The 24,893-nt window shown below is 53.9% G+C and overlaps 1 protein-coding gene across 1 annotated transcript; it reads left to right on the plus strand.

Moving 5' to 3' along the window:
* The first annotated feature begins 258 nt into the window (after positions 1-258).
* On the plus strand, positions 259-24,186 carry SHD (Src homology 2 domain containing transforming protein D). Its single transcript, XM_038384163.2, has 6 exons — positions 259-8,710; positions 15,041-15,167; positions 15,730-15,942; positions 17,274-17,439; positions 18,728-18,847; positions 22,764-24,186. Exons 1-6 carry the CDS (start codon positions 8,378-8,380, stop codon positions 22,948-22,950), a joined length of 1,146 nt encoding a protein of 381 aa, XP_038240091.1. The 5' UTR covers positions 259-8,377; the 3' UTR covers positions 22,951-24,186.
* Positions 24,187-24,893: the final 707 nt, after the last annotated feature.

Here is a 24,893-nt window from a genome sequence, read left to right on the forward strand (position 1 = left end):
CTGCTATTGCTTCTTTCACAGGTGGGCAGATAGCTCAAGGCTCACACAACTTTCTTCCTGAGGTCACCCAGGCAGTCTGCAGCAAAGGTGGGGCTTGAACCCAGTTCTGCAGAGTCCCACGGCGATGCTTTCTCCGCATGCCCATCCATCTTGCTCCTGTGCACTAGAGAGAGATGGGTCCTTATTTCTTCAGCTTCTAGTGTAGCCTGGATGCTCCATGTGGCTGCCTGGAGTTGAGAGACTTCACTTCATTCCAGGTAAACAGAAGAGTCTGCTAGCCCTGTTTTCAATGGGGCACCTCGGCGCCCTCCCCTCCAATGAGCCTTCCTGTCTGCTACGGAACTGTGCCTTCGGTGAATCTTTCCCACATGCCTTCACCACTCCTTGCTCCATGGGGTCATCCACTCTGCCATGGCCACTTACAACCCCCCCCCCCCCCGCCCTGCCCCCATCTCATCACATGCTCCTAGGGGCTTTCCATTCCACCGCCTGGTGCGGGGTATGATCCATCTCTGCCTCATTGCCTCCCCAATCGTTCCATTCTTCACCATCTGTCCTCCTTGATCGTAATCATCCTCTTCAGGCAGCGCTTGTCAAACCTTATCGGAGCTGGCTTTCGTCAGGCTTGCATTTCTCTGGGTCTCCCAGCTGCGTAGTACTGTTGGAAGAGTCTCCCATCCATTTGACAAGAGGGAGACAGTGACAAAGATGGCCAGGAGTATGGTTTGTGGTAAGGTACGGTCCTGGGAGCAGTGGGTTCGATCCCTGGCTCTGCCACTGGCCATAGGCAAGCCGCTTGCACTCCTTCTGCCTCAGTTTCCCTGTCTGTTAAAGGCTACTCTGACCTGCCAGGAAGAGTGATTGTGACACTTGATTAATGCGTGTTCATAGAGCAGGTTGCGAACGTTGGATGGAAGGAGCTAGGGAAAGGCAACCTGTTAAGAGACTGGAAATGTCAGAGAAGCAGCATTAGGCGACTGTAACAAGTGTTTTTTGTAACAAATGGGAGACCCAGTGCAAGTTATTTATGGCCATCCTCAGAGGGACTGAAATCAATGGAAGGTTGGAGCCTTAAATATCTTTGAGGATCTGGACCTTTGGGCTCTTCTGCACCATGCTGCAGGGCGAGCTACAGGGGTATGAAGTGTAGAGTGCTCGAACTGCCCCTGCTGGCGCGAACTAACAGGTACCTACTGCCCGTTAACATAACGCTGTTTGAAACAGTCCTGTGTCAACGTGAGCGAGGTACCTGTTAATTAGCGCCAGCAGGGTCTATGCGGGGTGCTTAGAGCGTGCGCAGGACACTCGAGCACCCCTCAATTCACACCCCTGTATTCTGCACTGCAATTTAGGGCTTGATCCTGCCGAGCCGTAAGGTTGGTCACCTGATGCCTCCCCGTCACACGGTCATTGGAGTGGGGGGTGGTTCTGGGCAGACTGGATTTACACAATGGCAGGGCAAGGGGCAGTTAAAGGATTTAGTTCAGCCCTTGGCCAATGCAGGATCGGCACAGCTCCTGTCGTCTCAGGGTTCTGGCTGGTAATGTGGGGGGTGGCCCTTTAACCGGGTTCCTGAAGGTCTTTGGCCCACGGCTCTTGGTGCCTGCATGTTAGGCAGGGACTCACCCTACACGCTCATGATAGTCTCTTCTGGCCTTCAGATCTATGCAGTGAAATATGGTGCTTGCCCTGCCTAGGGATAGCTTTATAGAGATACAAGCCAGGCCCCAGTGGTTACTGTCCACATGCATGACATGCAAATGAGCAGCTCGGAATATTCTCGCTGCTTGGCTCTGAAAAGCAGGGTCACAACTCCCCCCTCTCCCCTCCCAGCCAGCTTCTCCGCCTGCAGAACTGCCATTCATTGCTTATGGGAGGTGGGTGTGCAGCAGAGCCAGCATTCCCACTGCATTCTCCGTCTCCGCCAATTGCTCACGAAGAGTCTCTGGCTGAGCTGATCCTGTGTACATGGTGGTGGCATCTCTCTTTACCCCCCCCCCCCACCCCCGAGGCACTCTTCCCCCAGGCACAGCGGTAATGAACCTTGCTCTATCCTATTACCTTCTCAGTCCCGCTCAGCCTCCACCAGGTTAGCAGCTCCTGCTGGCTTAGTGCGCCGTGTAATAAACCCGTATGGAGGCTTTTGATTTTGCCAGCACAATCACATTACTCTCTGTTAAAAATGGCTGGACCTGGGGTAATAAATTGGAGGTGTCAGAGCTGTTTGCTTCTTCATCTCCTTTCATTACCCAGAGCAGCAGTTGATCTCCTCTCTTGCTGTCCTCCAGCGGCGCTGGGGGAAGCAAATAGGAATTGTGAGTACCAATGATGCTTTTCGGGGGAGGGCGCGGTTTGCAGGGGGACAGTTGGGTCTGTTTGGGGGGCAGATGGGGGAATTGTCCCACTTTTCTCCCACAAAGGGGGAGGGCATTTTCACAGCATTCTAGCAATCCGAGAAAGATGAAAGATCCTCGTTAGGCTGCATCTGATCCATCCCTTGCTGCAGCCGGGTTGTTCCCTTGAGTGTGATCTCCAGCGCTTTGTCCGGTTTAGAATGACTCAATCGATGCGGCATCCACTATATCCTTGGGGATCCTATTCCACTGTTTCCATTTTCCTCCCCACGGCAGTGATGGGGTTCTATTGGGGTGTTTCAGGTAATAAAGGCTGGGGGAGAATTCACCGTTATGGAGCAGTCAGTTCCAGGCCAGACTCTTTGCCCGGTGTCCCAGCCAAGGGGCAGCATGTGCCAGACTCAATCAGTTCATCCCTCAGGGAGTTCACATCTCTTTCTTCGCGAAGGATACCAAAGCAGATGTGGGCTGAGACACCAGCTGATTTTTTACCACTTGGGCCCTGCTTAAGAGGTCCAGCGTAGGTGGCGTGTGTAACTGGATTTCCAGGCGCTGGTCCTATTATTGCCAGATTCGAAGTTTCAAAGCCCAGTGCCTCAGCATCCCAGCTGCTTTTGGGTAGGTCTGCACTGTAGTCATGGAGTGTGATTTCAGCTTGTGTTGATGTACCCAAGCTAGCTCAGGTATTGGAGCAGTGAAGCCAGGACAGCACTTACTTCAATGCAGGCTTTACAAGCCCCCCTGGAACCCTGGGTAGTTACTCACAGGGCTAGCCCCTGCTGAAGCTTCTGGCATATCCTGGTGCCAAGCAGGGGTGAGCCCCAGCTGTGCCAATAGCAGCTTAACTTGCCTGTACTATAGGAGGGTTTGCAGTGGTTAGCTGGCCTATGGGCCTGATCCAAAGCTCCCTGAACTCAATGGCTGTCTGTCTACTGACTTGCCCAGATGTGGGATCAGGCCCTGTATTCCCAATTCAAGGCACCCAGCCCTAATTAATGAGCAGTATTTCACTAATTAACTCTCATTTAAAAACGGCAACCATGGATTTATTTCAGCATGGATTTAACACACCCAGATTATTTTGGGTGTGTGCGCGCGCTTGGGGGAATGAGACAGAAGAATTGTTAACCCCCTGCATTTAAAGGAAACAAAGGAACAAGTCTAAATCAGATTTTCCTCTTGATTCTTCTGTTACTAGAACAATTAACATTTCTGGCAAAAGAATTATAATTAGCAGCCTCTTCCAACGTTAATACTTCAGATGCTGGATATTTATATAGGGCTCTGGTATTTATATTTGATAAGATCTGTCAACAACTGTTCTGCTAGACAGAATATTTTTCAGCCGAGCACATTAAACAGGACAATTAGCTGGCTCTTACGTTATTCCCCCTAGAAATACATTTAGGCTACTTCTCAACTGCTGATTGGGGAGCAGGGGCGGAGGAGGGGTTCTTTGTTCTGAAACAGAGGAATAGATTAGGGTCCCAGGAGGTGGCAAAGAACGGTACCGGTTTTATGAATACTAAGTACAAAAAGCTACATTGAGGTCAGGACTACAATGTACCAAAGGCAGAACATTCAAAGGGAATCAGCGGTAGAGTTCAGGGCTGAGGTTGAAAGGATGGGTCTCTGCTTTAAAGGGAAAACAATGAAACCGTGCCCTTTTTGGCTGCTTGATGGTGAACAAAGAAGACTTGAAAGATTTCATTTCCTTCTCCAAAAAAGAAAAAGTGAGGGGTTTTTTAATCTTAGAAAAATCAGAAAGATTAAATCTGGTCTTCCCTGTTTTTCTGCTGGATGTCTCCTTGAAAGACAAGAGAACTGGGAAGGGAGGGGTCTCAGCCCTTAACTGAAGTGGGGAGGAATCTTTAAAGACAGCTTTTCTTCTGAGTGTTTGTCAGACCTTTGAGTTAAATCAAGGTGAACAAAAACAAGCAAGCCCAGAGCTTTGAACAGTCTGACTAAAAAACCCTCCCATGGTGGCTCAAGTTTCACTTCCTTGGTTGCTATGTGGTGGTGTAATCCTACTAGTTTTCCAGTTGTCCAGAGAGACCTCTATGAAAAACAATATACAAGATTTGAATGTATAGTGTTAGGTCTTTATCCATCATAAAGAAACAACACAACCACAGAGCACTAACAACCACTAGGAGTTAGGCACCTAAATAACTTTGAGGATCTAGAGGTAGGGCCCTGCTCCTGCTCCGAGTAGATGGACTCTTGTTTCCATACAGAGCCACCTTGCCTTGAGCAGGTACTTCAGGACCATTACTGCAGGAACCATGCCTAGCTGCCATGCAGCAAATTGAGTGCTAGTAGCTCTTCAGAGCCCTCATGCGCTTGCCCTCTTAACCTCAAAGGACACCAGGTAAGGCCCCCCCCCTCCTGCAAGTAGATCTATGTCTGTTGAAACCCACTGGTATCAGTCCCACATGGAAGAACATGCAGGCCTGAGCCTTGTTTAGGAGCAATGAGAAACTGAGAAATGAGGGGGTGTTTCAAATGTCCACTCATCCAACTTTTGTCAATGTTTTCTAATCAGCTCGAAGTAAGAGCCTGTTTCTCTTCCCTGTTGTTATGTTTTGTAACATAAAAATAGAGAAGTGAGATGAAAACATAAAATAGTCTTGCTGGAAGGTTGCAACGTAGCACTGCTTCATTTCATAGAATTCAGAATGATAAAAGCAGAGAGAGACAAAGCAGGCTGCTCCCAGAGGTACGACTCACCCCACCTTGTTATTCTAGGCTCCCTGGCTGCAAACTGACTGCTGTGTTCATGCTTCCCTACAGAGGCTCCTGCCTGCAGGACCAGGAAACCCCTGAGCATTTAAATTGATAGCTTTACAATGTTAATAGTTTTCCATACACCACACCTGTGAGCCCAGTTTTCCAGGGCTTGCAGCATTCAGACACACACACATCCATGCAGCCTCAAGAATATTTTTAAAGCTATATAAGTTCTTGTGAATGTATTTTTATTACAGTAGCACCCAGAAGTCCCAGCTGAGGGTATCTCTACACTCCAACTGAACTGAAATTGGGGGGAGAGGATTGAGCTTGGGTAGACGAACCCACATTAGTTTTCATCTAGCTGGCGTGGTGGCAAATAACAGTGCGGATGTGGTGGCATGCACTTCTTCAGCATCAGCCGTATAAACCCCCCGCCGTGCTCTGGGCTATGTACATGTTTGCATTGCTAGCCCGGGCTGACACCCGTGCCACCATGTCTTCACTGCTATTCGTAGCCTTGCTAACTAGATTAAAGCTAATTTGGGTATGCCTGCATGGCACACCTTCCATTGCAGTGTAGGTCTGCCCTGAGATCATGGCCTCATTGTACTCAGGGTTGTACAGAGACAGTCCCTGCTCAAGAGACCTCACAGTTTAAATAGCCAGCAGAAGGGGAAACAATTTACCCAAGAACACGCAGTAGGTCAGTGGCAGAGGTAGGATTAGAACCCAGCGCTCCTGGCTCCCCAGCTGAGCCAATGCTCGAGCCTTGATTTCCCCCTGCTGCTGCAACTAGTGTAAGAAAATTTAAGGTGCCCCCCCAGGTGAAATTTGGCTTGCACAGTATTTCTTCTCCCCACCCAAAATAACCCTGGCCTGTCAAAGCTGCAGATGCTTGTCCCCTTCCAACCCACCAGGGAGCAACCAGCTGCCACTTTAACAGACCTGATCGCATCTTGTTCTAATCCATACATCCAGCGTCATTGTTGTGTTTGTTTTTCCTTAATTCCTATCGGCTCAATTTCTCTCTCTCTCCACCTCCAGCTGCCCTCGCCTTTAATTCCCCCCTCCCTCCACTTTCCCTCTCTCCCGGATCTCCCTGTTCTTTATTTACAGCCACCTTCTCTCTAGCAAGGAGAGCCAGTTTGCAATTTCACACCTCAGGTTGGGCTGGGTGCCAAGGAGCAGCCGGCATGTCTAGCCAGGGACAACCAGGGAAGATGGGATGGAGAAGGCTAAAAAAGGAAGAGATTTAAACCTCCCCTCCATGCATACATGCAACTTTCTTTTTGCCTGCTCAATTTCAGCTTCTTTTATCCCTCCCTCCCTTTCCCCTGGTCAGTTTCACTAGGCTCTGTCCTCTGGGGGGGATTGAATCTATTGATGCTTCCCTAGGAGATGCTCCATAAAGAGCAGGGATCTGGAGAAAGGGCATTTTCTCTTCTTTCTCCCTTTTCCTGTTGCAGGGGAATGACACTTCTTTGGGAGCCGGAAAAGGGGGGTGCTAGGTATCTGTCCCTCCAGCTGCTGCCTTGCTTCTCGCTGAAGGTCTCTGTAACCTTTGCAAACTAGAGGGAGCTGTGCCTGCAAAAACCTTAGGGCCAGGAGGAGGAGGCGAAAAACCCTTTGACGCATCAGGAGCAACGATTGCAAAGAGGCTTCCAGACCTTCCAGCCACCGATTTTTTTTTTTATCTCCCGCCTTTCCCCAAATCATCCCCAACAACCGCATCAAAACTATGACCGGCTTCCTGAAGCTGCAGCTCCTGCCATCCTTCCTCCCAAAAGTAGCCCACAGGTCCCTGAAAACAGGAAAGAACTGATGGATGCAAAAGGCTGAAAAGTCTCTTCCCACCCCAGCCCCCTTATCTTTGTGCGATTGCCTTGCAAAAAGCTACTGGTGGTGTCTGGAGATCACTGTTGCGGTTGTTCGGGCTGTGTTGTGTTTGCAGTTACTTTTCTGGATCCTGTAAAGGAGACGAGCTCTCAGGGAAAGCATCATAACAACCCTCTCAAAATCTAACAAAGGAGAAGAAAGCTATAACTGGACTCTTCCAAGCTAGACTTTTGCTAAAGTTTTCCAGTCCTGTTTTTCTGAATGTCTCTTAAGAGGGAGGAGGTTTGATTTTTTTTTGTTTTTGGTAAGATCCCTGCTTATTTGGGCTTTGGAATAAATCACTGTCTTTCCCCCCACAGAAATTAAAACCGAATGATGGATGTGTGCCAGTGTGTACTGGAGATTGTCTTGTTTTTCCAGGAATTGTGTGTGTGAGGGTTTGACGCTTCAGCAACCTTAACTGTAAACCAAGGAAGTTTCTGGTGGCGATGGGAAATAAATATATACACAGCTTTGTATCTGACAAGAAACTGTAGCTGGGATGCGATTCCGTTCCCTGGATCTCTTAAAGGATTCTAACTGGATAGACAAAGACTTATGAGAACCGCTGGTTATATATTTATGTATTTAAGAGGAACTTTGTAAAGGCAGTTTTAAAATGAACATTAATGTTTCTGGCTAGTGTGTGAACGGGTGAGGTGTTCATTGTCTAGGGTTGTTTTTTTTTTTTTAAATGTTTCTTTCCAGACCATAGAAAATTGTCTTTGCGGGATGCTCTATTGTTGCTTAGATCTGATCATTCCATAATGAACTGGTAAATTTCTTTTCTCTCTCTTTCTTTCTCCTTTAAAAGCGCTAATGCTTTGTAAATGCTCAGAATCGCAAATCCGTTTTAGGGATTAAAACCGATCTCTTGGAAAGACACTCTGGAGCTTTCATTCGAGGCAGGTTTTTGGCTGTGTGTGTCTATTTTTTGAAGCTTAGTGCAGGGGAGATGAATTTAAAAAAAAAAAAAGACTTTTTTTCTCCCCTCAGTTGTTCATTGCATTTGAACTGGTAATAGAATGTGAAAACCTTCCGTGATCCAACCCCCAACAGAGATCTGGTTTGATGTAAGTATTTTATTTCATAAGGTCTATAGGATCTCCAGACAGGAGTGTGTTGCTTTTCGTTTTGCGTTAAACACCTTTGAAACCCTCTTCTATTAAAGAGAGAGAGGAAATTTTTTTTCCAACTCCTGGAGCAGCTCGCTCTGGGATAAGACATCAGTCTGAGACTTAAACATTGGAGACCTCTCGATGCTCAGGGTCTCCTGAAAGGAAGATGAATGACACCCAATTTGGATTATAAATCATGGGGAGCCGCTAAGGCTTATCTGATGGCAGCTTGAGAATTCTTCCAAACTCACTTGTTCTGCCCAGAGAGGTCGGGGTTTTGTTGTCAGGCTGGAACAAATGGCCAAGTGGCTGAAAGATTACTTGAGTTTTGGCAGCAGGAGGTCTCCTCCACAGCCCCCCAAGCCCGACTACACAGAGAGTGAGATCTTAAAGGCTTACAGAGCGCAGAAGAGCCTGGACTTTGAGGATCCCTATGAAGACAGCGACAATAAACTGGAGCCAGATCCCGGGGGCTCAGGCTCCCCAAATATGGCAGCTGCTGGTGGCTGTGCGGAAGGGAAATACACCTCCCCAAAACACAGGCTTATCAAAGTGGAGTCCACCGACCTGAACAGGAGCAAAGCTCTGTTGGAGACAGCAGCTGAGGAACTCAAAGGCAGGCAAGAGCAGGTAGGTGCTGGGAGCAAGGGGATGTACTGAGCCGGTGTCCTTCAAGGGTCTGATCACACTCAGACCTCGCCCTCTCGGCCTGTGTCACATCACATCTCTCATGCTAAGCATGGCTGGGTCAGGTTGCTGCTTGTATGGGGATTTCCAAGGTGCTGCATGCAGGGGGATTCTATAATTGGTGCTCTTTGCTGTGAGTCAGTGCTGTTCTGGCGGTGGTAGGGTGCACTGTGCAGTGGGCGATGTCCAGCTGATCCTGAATGATTTCTGTAAGAGCTGGTGCGTTCAGCCCAGCAGCCTGGCCAGAGGCCCACTCAGGTGAGGATGTGGGGCTTCCATGAATTCACTCTGATGTTTCAGTTAGATGCAGCATTGTTCGCTTCCCACCCTACAGTGCTTTGGGGTGAGCTATTACGATGAAACGGCTGCTGGTTGCACCCCAGAGGTGGCTGCATTTTGGCGGTGTGTGCAATTACACCCAAGGGGAAAGCTTGCTGGGTATTGTGAGATATACCCATGAATTGGAGAAAGGGAGGGGGAGAGAGGACTGCAGCCTGGGGCCCCATGGGCAATGAAAGATTTCAAGCAGCGGCCACGCTTTTCGGTTTGTTTCACCTTCTGGCAAGAAACGTGCAATAAATGATCCTTCCTGACAGCATCAGGGAAAGAGCTGGCTTACTGATTTCATAGCTCTGGAGTGGAGGACTGAGGCCCAGAAGACCTAGGGTTGATTCCCAGCTCTGCCACCAACGCCCAGTGGGACCTTGTGCAAGTCCCTTCCCCTCTTTCAGGCCATGGTTTTCCATCCGTAACATGGGGCTTTCCATCTGTAACATGCGTTCTTTGCCGCAGCCTGTGTTTGTCTTGTCCGGTTAGATTGTAAGCTCTTCAGGTCTCACTGCGCGTAGGTACAGTGCCTAGTGCCATGAGGCCTGGTCTCATCTGGGGCGTCTCGGTCCTCCTGGAATACCGGTCATTATCAATGCTATGTAACACTTTCCCAGTGGCATTTTCTGATTGTTCCTCTGACAGTCACTGAGCCTCATCTCTCCAGCCAAGATCCATCCATGCTAGTCCTCCGGAGCTGCCCATGCAGAGAGCATGCTGAGCTGCACCGGGGGCGGGGGGGCGCTTTGGAGCATCGCTCAGGGTATGCCTGGGGCTGTCCAGCAATCACCCGTTCTGGGCGTGTCAGTGGTGCAGGAACAGCAATGGGCTAAGTCTGTACCAGGCCTGGCTCAACAGGGGTTGCAGCCTGCGGCACTCAGTGGTCCTCTTTGGAGCTGTGGCTCCATGGGCGTATTATTCTGCTGCTGCTTAGGGGTAGCTGTGCCAGTGCCTGCCCATTCAGATCGTGCCCGTGGGCCCTGATGTGGGGACCCCTCTGCCCTGTCCACTGGACTCTGGACGCATCCTTTCCATTATCCATTGAACTGTGGGCTCTAATGTTCCAGGAGGGAGATGGGGGACGCCATGGGTACGTCTACCCTGCAGTCAGGAGGTGCAACGATAGGAAGTGTCGTGTATCCCAGTGAGCATAGCAGTGAAGCCACGGCAGCAGGGGCAGAAGCCCAGGTTAGCTGGTCGAGCACATTCCTAAGGACCCGGGCAAGCTTGTATCCAGGAGTCTATATTTAGCGAGCGAGTGTGGACAAAACCAGCTTGCATATGTCTCATGATTGCTGGGTAGACATAGGGTACAGAGGGGGGATTGCTAGCGGGTGGCACAGAGGGGTGGGGAGGCAGGACTCAACAGGCTGGGAGTGCTGCCAAAGGAGAGATCAGTGCTGACCCTTCTGTCGGGGTCACAGATGGTGGGGATGGGTCTGCAGTGGCTGTAACACGGGGCCAGTGCAGCAGGCGAGGGGATCGTCAGCATATCAGTGAGCTCATGGAGGAGTGTGTGAAATCCAGACCAAAGCGTGAAGCCGTTGGCAGGCTCAGCTCCATGCGACTGCTGCTGGGATCGCAGGTTCTTGTCTCTTCTTAGCACCCCTGCTCTCAGCCTTATTAGCAGTGATGTGTGGTAGGCAGAAGTGCTGCTGGCCCAGAGGGATTTTTCACAGCTCTCTCTACATGCACCCTCTACCTTCCCACGGCCTGTGTTTGGCAGTGGCAGCACGTGTCACCGTAGCCCCATCCCACCATGCGCAGCAATCGCTAATGAGCCCCACTGTGGGAGAGGTCAGTGTTGCTGTCCCCCCAGCGGGAAGTGAGGCCCAGGGAGAGGGGACGTGACAGCACGACAGTGGCAGAGCTGGGATTAGAACCCCCGTCTTCCCACTCCTCCGCTCTGCCTCCTCGTCATAATTAAAGCATCAGCCATAATTCCTATCTTCAGCCTCTGCCTTTGATGGTTAATTCATTGGTGACAATAAGTGGGTGACATTTAATACCGGGAGCGACGGTGTTTCGGGTGCCAAACTCCAGCCACCCCATGCGAGAGGCCCAAGGATTTCTGTGCGAGATCAGGTGGAGGGGTGAGCTGGGAGGACGTTGTACCCAGTTTATGGATTCAGGCTGTCAACCACAGACTGCCAGCTCACCTAACCCACACCCGAATCATCCCTGTGACCCTGTAACGTGGCTGTTCTGCAGGAGGACTTGGGCTTGATGGCAGCTGCAGGTTATGTCACAAGCCATTAGGAAGGTGAGCAACTCTACAGGCAGAAATAACCTAGATCTGACCTTGACTGCTTGAGATTCTAACCATCCTGGGTAATCGTGCAGCCTAAGGCTGGTGGGGGAGGAGGGGGGCTTAGGACTCCTTTAGTGGGTTACCTGGAGGAAGAAAGCCCCCGTTTCTTTTAGAGAGGTCGCTACTCTGCCGTAAGACTAGCACTGCCAAACTCAGCAGCAGCGTGGTCTAGTGATGAGAGCAGTGAGCTAGCACACCTGGAGTCTGGTCCTGGCTCTGCCGCTGCCCTGTTACGTGACTTCGGGCAAATCCCTTCCCCTCTGGTACCCCGTCCATCCTCTCTCTTTAGATCATAAGCGTTTCTGGGCAGGGAGTGTCTCTCGCTATATTAATATGCAGTGCCCAGGGCAAGGGGGGCCCTGATCTTGGCTGGGATCGCTAGGCAGCACTGGAATAATATGATGTTTACGTGATAGTGCCTCAGTAAGCCTGACACCCCCTAAAGCGGGTACGTATTGGCACCCCCACTGCGCTGATGGAGACGCTGCGGCTTGAGATGTGTGACTGCATGTGTGACTGTGTGGACATCCCATGGTAGGTCTACACTGCAGGTGGGGAGTGTGATCACAAACGCATGAACATACCTGAGCCTTTGATCTAGCGAGCTCAGGTACTAACAGCAGTGAAGCTGTGGCAGTATACACTTCAGCACAGGCTCATCCCCCCCAGTGCATACCTAGGTCCTGGCTGGGGGGCATATACAGCCCCCCCCCGAAGCTCACGCTGCCAGGGTTTCTTTGCTGTTGGTGTCTGACCTAGCTAGATCCAAGCTAGCGCTGGCATGCCCATGCCTGCTGTGATCACACTCCCCACCTGCAATGTAGACCTACCCTGAGACTTGCCCACGATCAGTGCCTGAGCTAGAAAGAGGAGCCAGGAGTCAGAATGCCCTGGGCTTTGATCACTAGACCATGCCCCCTCTCAAAGAGCCTGGTCCTCCTCTCATTTACACCAGAATTTACTCTGGAGTCAGAGTAGCAGCCGTGTTAGTCTGTATTCGCAAAAAGAAAAGGAGGACTTGTGGCACCTTAGAGACTAACAAATTTATTTGAGCATAAGCTTTCGTGAGCTACAGCTCACTTCATTGGATGCTCACGATGTAGCTCACGAAAGCTTATGCTCAAATAAATTTGTTAGTCTCTAAGGTGCCACAAGTCCTCCTTTTCTTTTTACTCTGGAGTGAATCTGATTACTGCTGGTTTACGCCAGAGTATATGAAAGGGGAAGTCAGGCCCTGTGTTATTACCGTGATGATATCAAGCACATTTCTCCTTCTCCCTAAACTATACCTTGACCTTGTTTGTAGTGTCTTTGGGGGTGTTTTGGTTTCCCTTTTGAACTGGGTCACATGTTCCTCTCTGCTACCGATCACCTTGCGTTCAGAGACAGTCCCTGCTGGATGCTGGCCTTTGCTGGCCATACTTCTCACTAGGGGAGTTATTTTTCCTTAACTCTATGCTTGAAGTTGTTGCATACACACACCTTACATTCATACAGTGCCTTTCATCCCAAAGCATGTTACATACGCAGGGAACACTCACCCAGCACTGAAATGCAGCCATGTCTGGGGTGGAATGCGGCAACTGTTTTAACAGTGCACAGCAACACTGCACAGGGATGACTCATCCACTGCTGAAATGCAGCCACCTCTCAGGTGACCGGTGACAGCTGTTTAACAATGCCTCTGCATAGGGCTCACTCACCCAGCCCTGAAATGCAGCCATCTCTGGGCTGGAACATGGCAGCTTTAAGAGCACACAGCAACACTGCGCAATAGTTCAGGTCAGGAAGTGAGAAAGAAGCCAAACAGTCATTTCCCCATCTGGAATTTGAGCAGGACACAGGGGCTCTGCCCCTGGCAGAGAGCTCCCTGGGATTGGTAATGAGTACAGGTCATCAGCACCTCTGTCTGTTTTCCCACCCAGATCCCGCCCGGGCCTCATGCTACTGGCATGAGGATCCCAGCGTGAGGGGCTGTGATCGGTTGGGCTAGTGCCCTTTCCTCACAGTAGCTGCAGGTGCCAGTTCCAGCCCAGCTGCCATTTACTCTGTCTTCCCTGGTGAGCATCAGCTTCTGCTTGCACCACGCGAATGCTGGTGTCCCCCTGCCGGCTGGAGAGCTCCCCCATCTCCGATCCTCTGCCCGCGCCCTGCAAAGGGGCAGATGTCCCCGTGCCAGTCGGACGGCTCCCCTATCTCCGATCCCTGGCTGTCAGGCCTTGTCCCCCTGCTTGCCGCTCGCTGCCCCCGACAGCGTGTTAGACACGCTCAAACAGCCCGCGGAGGAAATGTTTTGAGAGCTGCAGGCAAATGAGACAGGCACATGGAAATTGCCTCTCAGCCGCTCCTTGAAGCAATTACCCTACTTCTCCCCTTTTGTGTCTGTGAATTGAGTGCTGAGAAATGAGGTGGATTGACAGTGCTGTGGGCCAATGTTTTCTTTATCCACAGAGTGGGTACACTCTGGGCTGTCACAGAACAAGACACGCAGGCGTACGCACACACAAACACTCTCTGTCCAGCCTACGTGCCTCTACCCTCTGACCTAGAGGAGCGGGGAGAGCAGTCTCCATCCTGCTGAGACTGGCAGCCAAGGCAGTGCTAAATGCATTCTGCCAGCTTTGAGATGGCCCTGAGACCAAATAACGCCCTGCACTGAGCAGCCACCGGATGGCAACTTCTCTCAGGCCTCCCTGCCCCAGCCTGGATTCAGACCAAAACCCCAGAAGTGAAAGGCTCCAAAGCCACAAAGCCACACAGTCCCGCTGATTTCATTGCTTTCCATTACCTCTCCACCCAGGGCATAGCACTCCCCGTCTCTGCAGCAGTACATCAGGCTCAGACTTGAGGCCGCTTACTGCCTCTCTACCTTCAGAGACGTGGGATCGGCTGTGACAAAGCTTAGGCCAGATCCTCAGTGGTATTTAGGAGCCTAACTCCCAGTGGGAGGATCTGGATCTTAATGCCTCTTCTCCATCTCACTCTGCTACCTGGCTCTGACTGGATTCCTAGTTTAACTCCCATGTCCATAGAGAAATTGTAGATTTGTAGGGCTGGAAGTGATCTCGTGAGGTCACCTAGTCCAACCGCCTGCACTCAGGCAGGACCAAATAACCCTAGACCATCCCTGACAGGGGTTTGTCCAACCTGTTCTTTAAAACCCCAAATGATGGGGATTCCACAACCTCCCTTGGGAGCCTGGTCCAGAGCTTAACTCCCCGGAGAGTTAGAAAGTTTTCCCTAATATCTAACCTAACTCTCCCTGGCTGCAGATTAAGCCCATTGCTTCTTGTCCTGCCTTCAGTGGTCCCGGAGAACAATTGGTCACCATAGTCTTTATAACACCCCCTGAGCATACTTGAAGGCTGTTCTCAGATCCCCCCTCAGGCTTCTTTGCTCAGGACTAAACATGCCCAGTTTTAACCTTTCCTCATCCGTGTGGATGCAGTGAAGTCCCTTTGTCACTTATTTTAATTCCCACCGATCTGGGTGCTGGGGGAGAGGGACTCCTGCTGGCAGGGCTGATCAGTGCCCTGGGCTGATTCCCCAGGCTGCTCCTGCAACTGGGATGTTTGGGTGCCACTGGGCCCAATCCTGCCTTTTCTGCGCTGAGTGTCACCCCTCCTTGCCCGCAGGGCAATGCTGACAACGAGTACTCTGACCCCTTCGATGCCCGCCAGGAGCAGCCAGGGGACACCGAGGAGCTGGTGCCGGAGAACAACGGCTACATGGAGCCCTACGACGCCCAGCGGGTGGTGGCAGGTGAGAGACACCAGGGCAGGAGCAGTCTACGGGGGTGGGGCAGGACTCTGTGCTGCATGGAGCAGCTCCTAGCTGCGACTGCTCAGGGGGACTGGGGCAGGGCTCTGTGACGCTGCTTCTCACTCTCACTGAGGCACCTGTGCCCAAGGGGCAGGACAAGGCTGTTATCAACTCCCCTGCCTGGCTAGCTAGCCCCTTGGGTGAGTAGGAGGGCACCCAATGTGCCCCCCATGCACATGGGCACCTGGCACCCAATCTCCCCCCCATGCATATGGGATCCTGGCACCCAATGTACCCCCCACACATGTGGGCACCTGGCACCCAATGTCCCCCCATGCACATAGGCACCAGGCACCCAGTGTACCCCCCCATGCATGTGGGCACCCGCTGCGTGGCACCCAGTCCCTCCAAGTATATGAGCATCTACTGCCACCCTCCCCACCCCCTCGCCTGCACATGGCCTCCTGCTGTCTGCCCTCCATGCCCTGGCACATGTCTATACACAGGCTCCTCGGCCCAGCCTTGGCCCTGCCCAACTAATCCCCTTTCGCTGGACTCTCAGATTTCCAGGGGAAAGGCGACTGGGAGGGCCGGCGGGGGAAGAGGTGCCTGCAGGGCCTGCAGCTTTACGACACCCCCTATGAAGAGCAGGAGCGAGGTCCCGAGGGCAGCCCAGCCCGCGAGAGCCGCCTGCCCCAAGACGATGAGCGGCCGGCGGACGAGTACGATCAGCCCTGGGAGTGGAAGAAAGACCACATCTCCCGGGCCTTCGCAGGTATGTCCCGCCCTGTTCCCCTGAGTCGACAGAGCCCCCGGGAAGGGCCAGTCTCTGTGGGGAGGGGAGCGGGGCAGTGCCAGAGACACAGGGCTCTGCTGGAGCCTGGGGAGGGCATGGCTCTGGGGCTAAGCCTCAGGTGTGAAATCCCCAGGAAGCTCATTCTGCCCAGGCAGGTGGCTTCAGCTCCAGGCATTTCCTGTGGGGGGCCCTTTCCAGCAAGATCATGAGCCCTGAAATCCACACTGCTCTGCCTGAGCGTTAAACCCCCCAGAGCACTTTCCAGTAGGCTCAGGGGGTTCACCCTAGAGTCCTTTGGCTACAGTCTCCTGGCTCCCGTGGGGCTGTGTGTCCAGCTGATGCCCCAGGTGGGTTGCGTGTCACTGGAGTTGCAGCTCCATGGTGCTTTGGGATCCTCTAGGGTGAAAGGTGCCATCGGGATGTAATTGATTAACAAGAGCCAGTCATGGGAAGCGGCCCTGATGGTGCCAGAAAAGGGAGGAAGCGGCAGGGACCTGGTGCCCCGGCCTCCTGCCCTGCCCTGGCACAGCAGTGGGAGATGGCACCGGAGGGAAAGGATGTGGCATTACTAATGGGACCTTAAGGGCCCATCAGTCCAGGGGCTCCAGTCCAGTCCCAGACCGGCTCCATGGGGTGAAAGACCCCTGCTGCAAAGAAGCCACAGGCCCGAACCTGCAGCCTCTGCAGTCTTCCCATTGGCTTCAATGGCCTCTGAGTCTGGCCCAATGAGCCAAAGGAGCAAAGTAATGTAACTGGGAAATGGGGTGCAGGGTTCCCCCGAGGCTCAGGTGGGAGGGATCTGGCACAGAGAGTGGGGCTGAGGGCAGAGTTTGGATCCAGAGCTCCAGTGTCTGACATTGTTAGCTTGGGTTCCAGACACTCGGCGTCCCCCATCTCGTTGGACGCGTGGGCAGACGGGCCCCTGGGTACGCGGGCTGAAGCTAAGAGGAATCCGAGGAAGGGTCGGGCTTCGGGCTTGACTGAGCTTCTGCCCACCAGTCTGGGTACAGGGCAGGGGTGGCATTTTTGGGGCAGGAGTTCACCCTCCTTTGACCCTGGACCAATGATACTGGCTAGAGATGGGCGCAGTGTCCTCCAGGTACCCAGGTGTGGGGCCCGGCTACTGATGTCAGTGGGGCCCAACGCTGCTGCTGGGTTGATAAGACTATGGCTCCCTGGCAGCGGAGGGTGGAACCAGCAAGGGGGACTCTGTGCTCCGCTGAGCCGGGGTTGGGGAGACTGTGGCCCAACCAGGAGCAGCCTGCCACCTCTCCCTCCCCGTGTAATGCATTTTCCCCCCACCCAAGCAGTGCAGTTCGAGAACCCCGACTGGGAGCGTCCCTCCTCTCTGAACAAAGAGCGCCGTCAGCCGCCAAAGCACCTGACGGCAGGCCCCAAGCACGGCCGATTGCAGAGCCCGGAGCGCAGTCCCCCCATGGCCGAACGCGTGGACCCCTTGCTGCCACTGGAGAGCAGGTGTAAGTCCCAGGGGTGGGCAAGCCGGGCAGCTGGATGGGCACCAGTGTCCTTTAGATCCATGGTTCCCTGCCTGCTCCGGATGCCCTGATGGCAGGCCACACAGGGCGGGAACTGAGGCTGTACCATGCCCCCAAGCCAGCCATGCTGGGTGCAGCTGTGGCCAGAGCTCTGAGCCAATAATATATTCGTCCCAAGATGCACTGGGGCAAGGCATGTGTACGGGTCATTGGTCAGAACACAGCGCTGAGCTTGGGAGCTTTGAGCCACTAGCACCATCACATGCCACAGAAACTGTTACAGACCTCAGGACCCTGGAGGAAATCTGGGAGTTTGACCTCTCTCCTCCCAGAGGATGGTTTGCAATCGCCCCACAATGCACCACAGTTCGGAGCACCGCTGGGCATTTTGGGATCCGTGCCCAGAAGACACTGCTGCTACCACACCTGAACACACGGCCAGGGCCCACAGGGGGTAGGCATTTAAGTCATTCCAGAGTGCCCCATGTGGACAGGCCTGGCTTGCGTCTCCTGCAGCCCAGCTGATTGCAGCAACAGGCCCTGCCTTCAGTCACCCTATGTCTTGGGTGGTCACTCACACCAGGGCAAAGGTTCTGGTAGCGTGTTGCTCCCACTCTCCACTGGTGTAAAAGACAACATGAGGTCCCGGGGGATGGAGAAGAAGCTTGAGGGGTGGGATGGGGACACGGGGTTGTGCTCTTGCCATGATAACACAGACCTTGCCTGAAGCGCGGCCAACCCCAAGCATTCAAAATTCCTGAGTCATGCCCCCAAAAACCAAGAGATGGCCTTGAACAATCCTGGGATTAAAAGCATTGCGGAGAGGAGGTTCTTTCAATTTACCTTCCTGGTTCTGAGCTTTCAGGGTGCTCTTGGGTTTTCAGGATTTTCTCTGCAACTAGGAGAGTGAGAAGTCCACTTAATCTTTTAAAGAAAAGCTGAGATTCTCCTGTATTGGGGATTTGAGAAAATGCAGGCAACTAAAAGAAGATGTGTGAGGAGGGAGGTTCTGGAGCAGCCTCCCAATAGGAGTGGAGGAAACCAACCTAGCTAGTTTGAAGATAGAGCTTGCTAGGTTTATGGCCGAGATGACACAATGGTGTTACCTGGGTAGCAGGGGACTGGCCCAAAGACCCAGGAGCTCCAGTCTAGCCCTGTGTTCTATGTTCCTAAAAGCAGCAGGTATCGCAAGGCTGATGGTGAAATCGTGAGCATTGGGAGCTCTGTGTCTGTCGCTGTGTGACCCTCTCCCTCTCCCCCCACCCCAGGTGGTACCATGGCTCCATCAGCAGAGCAGACGCCGAGACCCTGCTGACTCTGTGCAAGGAAGGCAGCTACCTGGTACGGAACAGTGAAACCAGCCACCACGACTACTCCCTGTCACTCAGGTGAGACGCCCGCTCGCTCTCTTTCCCAGCCTCTGCGGAGAGCTGCTGTGTCGGGGGATTGTCTGCAGCAGGGGTACTCACGCCCTGCAGCTCTATGACCCAGCCACCTGGAGCTTCCCAGGTGGGGGCGGTCATTAATTAAACTGGTGCCCCCACCAGGGGGAGCTGTTAGCCCTGTTGCACAGATGGGGAAACCGAGGCACGGAGCGGGGAAGGTCTGGTCCCCAGTGGTGAGATATTGGCAGACTTGAGTTTAGAACCCAGGAGGTCTGACTCCCAGGAGGGTTAAGTGCAAGTTGGTAGCTAACTCCCATAAACTCCTTTGAAAGTCCCAGGCTAGACCACGCTACAGGGTCCAAGCATAAAACCCAGGAGTCCTGATTCCCACTCCCCTGCTCTAACCACTAGACTCCCCCTTTCTCTCCCTCTCTCTCTCTCTCACTTCCCAGGGCTCCCATGACACCTCTCTCTGCAGGTCGGAGCGAGGGCTCATGCCCATGGTACGTGCGTGGGAGAGAAAGCATCTCTCTGAATCCCTGTGTAGTGCAGGGAGCCGGTGTGCCATTGCCTGTGACCTGCTGTCACCTCCAAGGGTTGGGGTGCAGGGGTGGGGGGGTGGAGGGGAGAAGCTGGTTGCGTCTCGCCCTGCAGGCCTGGGAGGAGACGGAGGCGCGGGCTGCAGAAACTGACGTGGCTCGACGGTATCAGAGGAGAGCGGCTGAGCAGTGGCATCAATACACTTCACTTCTTCCAGGCGTCGGATGCATTGCAGGCTGCAGGGGGCGGGTGGGGGCGGGCGCTGTGCTCACTACATTCCTGCCCCACTCCCTGGCACTGGGGAGCCAGAGCTCCCGGGACACGTGGTGCCTTGTGCTGTGGCATCTCGACTCCTGGAGCCAAGGGGGTTGATGTTGGTGACATCACGAGGGCATTGAGGGGTGGAAACATGGTGTCGTCAGTCACTGCCCCGAGTGCCAGATCCCACCGAACAGTGGGACGTCTCTGCTCTCCGGCCCAGTAGAGCCAGCCCTGGTGGTGCCCTATGGACGCTACCTTCTCCTGGAGGCTTTTGTTTGTTTTAAACCTGCTGCCTTTTAATTTCATTGGGTGACCCCTGGTTCTTGTATTTTATGTGAAGGAGCAAATAACACACTTATTCACACCTCTAACACTAATTCACACCTCTAACACTTATTCACATCTATTCATTTTCTCCACACCATTCATCATCTTACAGACCTCTGTCACTGGGGTTCTCAACCTTTTTCTTGCTCAAGCCCCCTCAGCATGCTGTAAAAACGCCAGGGCCCAGGGAGCGTGGTGGGAGAGGGGACAGACTCGGGGCTCCAGGCCGGGGGGGGACCCTTGGGCATAGGCATAGTTTTACTTCTATTTGCGGGGGCCAGGGCTAGTGGAGCTGGAGCCAGTTCCACACAGCGGGGTCCAGGGAGGGAGCGCCACCTCCACCCCCTGACTCACTCAAGAGGCCACCAAGCCTGTCTGGGCTGTGGGGGGTGGGGTGACCAGATGTCCCGATTTTATAGGGACAGTCTCAATATTTGGGGCTTTGTCTTATATAGGCATCTATTACTCCCTGCCCCTTGTCCCAATTTTTCACACTTGCTGCACCCTAATGGGGGGACGCAACCAAAAAATATAACTCAAAGGGGGAACTCAGTTAAAAAGTTCGAAAACCACTCAGGGTGCAGGCAGGGGGGTAGCTCAGAGTGCAGGCGGGGGTAGCTAGGGGATGTATATGGGCAGGGGGCTGCTCAGGGTATAGGCAGGGGGTAGCTAGGAGCTGGGTGCAGGCAGGGGGGTAGCTCAGGGTGCAGGCGGGGGTAGCTAGGGGATGTGTATGGGCAGGGGGTAGCTCAGGGTATAGGCAGGGGGTAGCTAGGGGCTGGGGGTTGAGAACCGCTGCTCTATCCTGTCCCCATTAGTTGTCTCTTTTCCAAATTGAACAGTCCCAGTCTACTCCTACAGAAGCTGTTCCATCCCCGTCATCATTTCTGTTGCCCATCTCTGAACCTTTTCCAATTCCAATAGACCTTTTTTGAGATGGGACGACCAGATCTGCACGCAGTATTCAAGGTGTGGATGTACCATGAATTCATATTATTATTATTGGCATTATGATATATTCTGTCTTATTACCTATCTCTTTCCTAATGGTCCAAATATTCTGATCGCTTTTTTGGCTGCACCTGCATGTTGAGTGGATATTTTCAGAGAACTATCCACAGTGACTCCAAGATCGTTTTCTTGATGGGTAACGGCTAATTTAGACCCCATCATTTTGTATGTGTAGCTGGGATTATATTTTGCCATGTGCATGACTTTGCATTTATCCCCATTGAATTTCATCTGCCATTTTGTTGCCCAGTCACCCAGTTTTGTGAGATCCCTTTGTAACTCTTTGCAGTCTGCTTTGGTCTTAACTACCCTGAGTAATTTTGTATCATCTGCAAATTTTGCCACCTCCCTGTTTACCCCTTTTTCCAGATCGTTGATGAATATGTTGAACAGCACAGGGCCCAGGACAGACCCCTGGGGGACACCACCATTTACCTCTCTCCATTCTGAAACTGACCATTTATTCCTATCCTTTGTCTCCTGCCTTTAAACCAGTTACTGATCCATGAGAAGACTTTCCCTGTTATCCCATGACTGCTTAACGATGGTCGAGTGGGTTTGTGCGGGAGGATGAGAGTCCAGACTCTTGTTCCCAGCTCCTAGGTGAATGTGTGATCTGCTGGGTTAGCATAGGGGAGGGCTGGGCTCCCTTGTCCTGGGAAGAGGCTCCTGTTCCCAGCTTCAGGAGGGGAGTGGGGCCCAGTGGTCAGAGCAGGGGCCTGGGAATCAACATCTTGTAAGCTTAGGCCCTTAAGCTTCCCTCCTGGGGTGGGTAAGTTTTTAAGTCATTCCTGGCTGTCAAGGGCTTGGAGAGCCTTGGATGGGGGAGGAGCAAGAGGCCCGTTCTCCTCTCCCCAGGATCCTCCAGGCCCTTCCCCCGGCTCACGGCACAATCCCCCCAACAAGTAGCTCCCCGTGAACTCTCTGCCTGGAACATCTGCTTCTTATTAGCGGTCGGCAATCACATCAAAGGGCCGGGCCGGCAGGCGCTTTGTCGGCTGTCTGTGCACAGAATAAGCCACACAGCCTGGGGAGCAGCCGGCATGAATATTTCATCGGGTTAATCGCAGCAGCATGCTCTGATCCCCGGGCCCCGCTCCCCCCGCCGCGCGATTTGAAATATTTATCCCTGCAAAGGGATGGGGGCTGGGGTTGGCTCTATCTCTGCACGGTGTCTCCGAGGTAGCCCCTAGCCTGGCTCCGGAGAGCAGAGCAGCCCCTCTCCTGGCTGTCTTGGATCACGCAACCTGCCAAGGTGCTCAGGGATTCCATAGCCAGCAACATTCCTGCCCTGGGATCCGCCGGCCTGGAGATATTGCAGGACCCTGCTCCGATCCCCAGACAAAGCGGCCAGGTGTCACTTCTGGGTTCTGTAGCTGGAGCTGGTTTGCTGGGACAGTGAGCGAGTGGCTTCCGCTTCTCCGGGGCCTCAGATTCCACCACTGTGCAATGAGGAGGATGCTATCATGGCAGATCACATGGCCCCCAGTGACTGCTGAGTACTGTGGCTACTTGGCAGCAGATGGGCTAGAACTCAGAGCCTCCTGCTCCAAAAACCACCAGCTGTTGCTGTTTCACATAAGGGAGAATCCCCAGCAACAGCTAACAGTATAGGCCCTACGACACACAGCTGAGCAGCTCTGCTTAGCATGACCATATCTCCCTCTAGTGGCTGGCCGCAGCAAAGACAAGAGCTCAGGGCCAATGGGGTTACTCCTGTGGCTCCAATGCGAGGGGATGCCTGTTGCTAATGATCTTTCCCCTTTGCCTCCATCCCCAGGAGCAGCCAGGGCTTCATGCACATGAAGTTCACCAGGACCAGGGAGAGCAAGTATGTGCTGGGCCAGAACAGCGCCCCCTTCGAGAGCATCCCCGAGGTCATCCACTACTACACGGCGCGGGAGCTGCCCGTCAAAGGGGCCGAGCAACTCTCACTGCTGTACCCTGTTGCTGTGCAGACCCTCTGACGCGGGGGGGCGCTGGATGCTTGCTGACCACGCAGGACAGGGGCTGCTCCCGCCCTGCCCGCCCCCAGAGGCACTGGCTCAAGGATGGGGCTGAAGGAGGAAGGGCTGGTCCGGAGCCTGCAGCTGGGGAAGCCCCAGCCCAGCCCCCAGGGGCGAATGGGGCTGCACTTTGCGTGACCTGCCGTTTCAGCACAGGGGACTCAAGCTCCGAAGCAGCAAGAGCAAGTCGCTCTGGCTGTAATGCTGCATCCAGCGCCCTCCTGCTGTCCCAACCCCTGCGTCCTGCTCTCGGGGGGTGGCCTTTGTCCTGGGAGGTCCCCACACAGGGAAGGGGTTAGTCCAGGGTCATCCCTTCTAGTCACATCTGGGAGCTCCTGCTTCGGGACTGTTTGTCCCGGAGATTGTCCAGCTGTCCTTTTCTCTTCCCTTTCCCCTCCGCCCCCAGCTTGGTCTCTCCTCCTCTGAGATGCTGCTGGCCCCAAGGTCCTGCTGGGCCCTGCCCCCTGAAAATCTCCTCTGCCCTGCTCTGGGGGGGCTGTGTCCCAGAGCCCCCCAGCCCATCCTGCTCTGAGAGACACTCCCAAGTTACTTCCCTCGCCTCCAGGCCTGTTTGAGCCCAGGGTTCCCCTTCCTTTGTGCAGCCCTGAGAGCTGCCAGTGTGGGGGAGGGGGTTTTCTAGCATGTCCCATCCTGGACAGTCCCCACCATCCTGCCCTGGGAGGGACACACCTGCCACCCCCAGGAAGGCTCTGAGCACAATAACATGTAGAGACAGTAGGTTCATGTAACTGCCCTCCGGTGTCCTACCCCCGGTGTCGTCTTACCTGAGCCAGCTCCCCCCACAACCGCCTCAACCCCCTGAGCCAGGTGGGCCCCCTCCCCCTCCATCCCATTCCCCCGGCGTGTGTGTGCGGGTCTGTCGCGCCATGTGTGCTCTGTGCTGCTGTGGCAAATAGGTTTCCATTAAACGCCGTAGTCCAGACTCGGTCCCCGCCCGTCCGTCTGTCTCTGCCTGGCTGGGCAGGGGTCCCACCGGGGCCCCAGGGCTCCATGCATTACTCACCAGGGGACGACGGGGCGAGAGCAGAGCTGGTCCCAGGGCTAGAGGGTCTCCTGCCCACCCATGGGCAAGGGGCTGCCTCTGAGATCTGAGCCTGGAGAGAGCAGGTGACTTGCCAAAGCACCTCATGATTCAGGAGTGAAAGCCCCATTTGCACCTAACTCCCCTAGGTGCCCTGAGGAGCTGGGCTCAGTTTGGAGGGGGGGAGTTTCCCCTCCCCAGACCCCATTGGTGGGTCACCCCGCCCCCTTGATCCAATGGACACAGCTCTTCCTGGAGAGCAGGGGGTCAGCCCGAGGGGGCCTCCCAGGCTCATTTCCCCCAAGGGCGGCTCCCCTGCTGGGAGCTGAGTCTCCTCCCTCGGGCCTGGGTCCGGTAGCTGGGAGAGTTTCCTGGCCTCGCTTAACTGACCAAGCGCCAGCTAAATTAGCACCTGCAGCTTCAATGCCACCTCCTGGGACATGGCCACCCCCAGGACAGGAGGGGAGCAGCTCTCCCCCTCCTCAGCTCCTTTGGCACCTGTCTCCTTCCTGCCCTGGGGTGGGGGGGACTTGCGGCTCCTTGGCCCACTCAGCCCTGGGCCTCTGCCCACAAGCGCCAGTTAGTGCCCAGGGTGGCGCTGGCTCTTCTGATCTGGGCTGGTCCCCCCAGCTCTCCAAGTAGCCCTCCATGGGGAACGGCCAAGCTAGGCTGGATTGGGGCTGGGGGCCTAGTGGGGAAGATGGCCTCCTGCTCCCTCTTTTAGCCTTGCCCCACTCCCAGGCCCTGGCCCACTCTCCTCAGCCACTGGCCTAACCGGGCACCCCATTAGTAGGGCAGAGGGGCCATGATCTGATGTGGGGGTGGGTGGGGAGAAATGGGCCCAGCGCCGACATGATGGGCC

Source organism: Dermochelys coriacea, chromosome 25 (genome assembly GCF_009764565.3).
Source record: "Dermochelys coriacea isolate rDerCor1 chromosome 25, rDerCor1.pri.v4, whole genome shotgun sequence".
NCBI classification, from domain to species: domain Eukaryota; kingdom Metazoa; phylum Chordata; order Testudines; family Dermochelyidae; genus Dermochelys; species Dermochelys coriacea.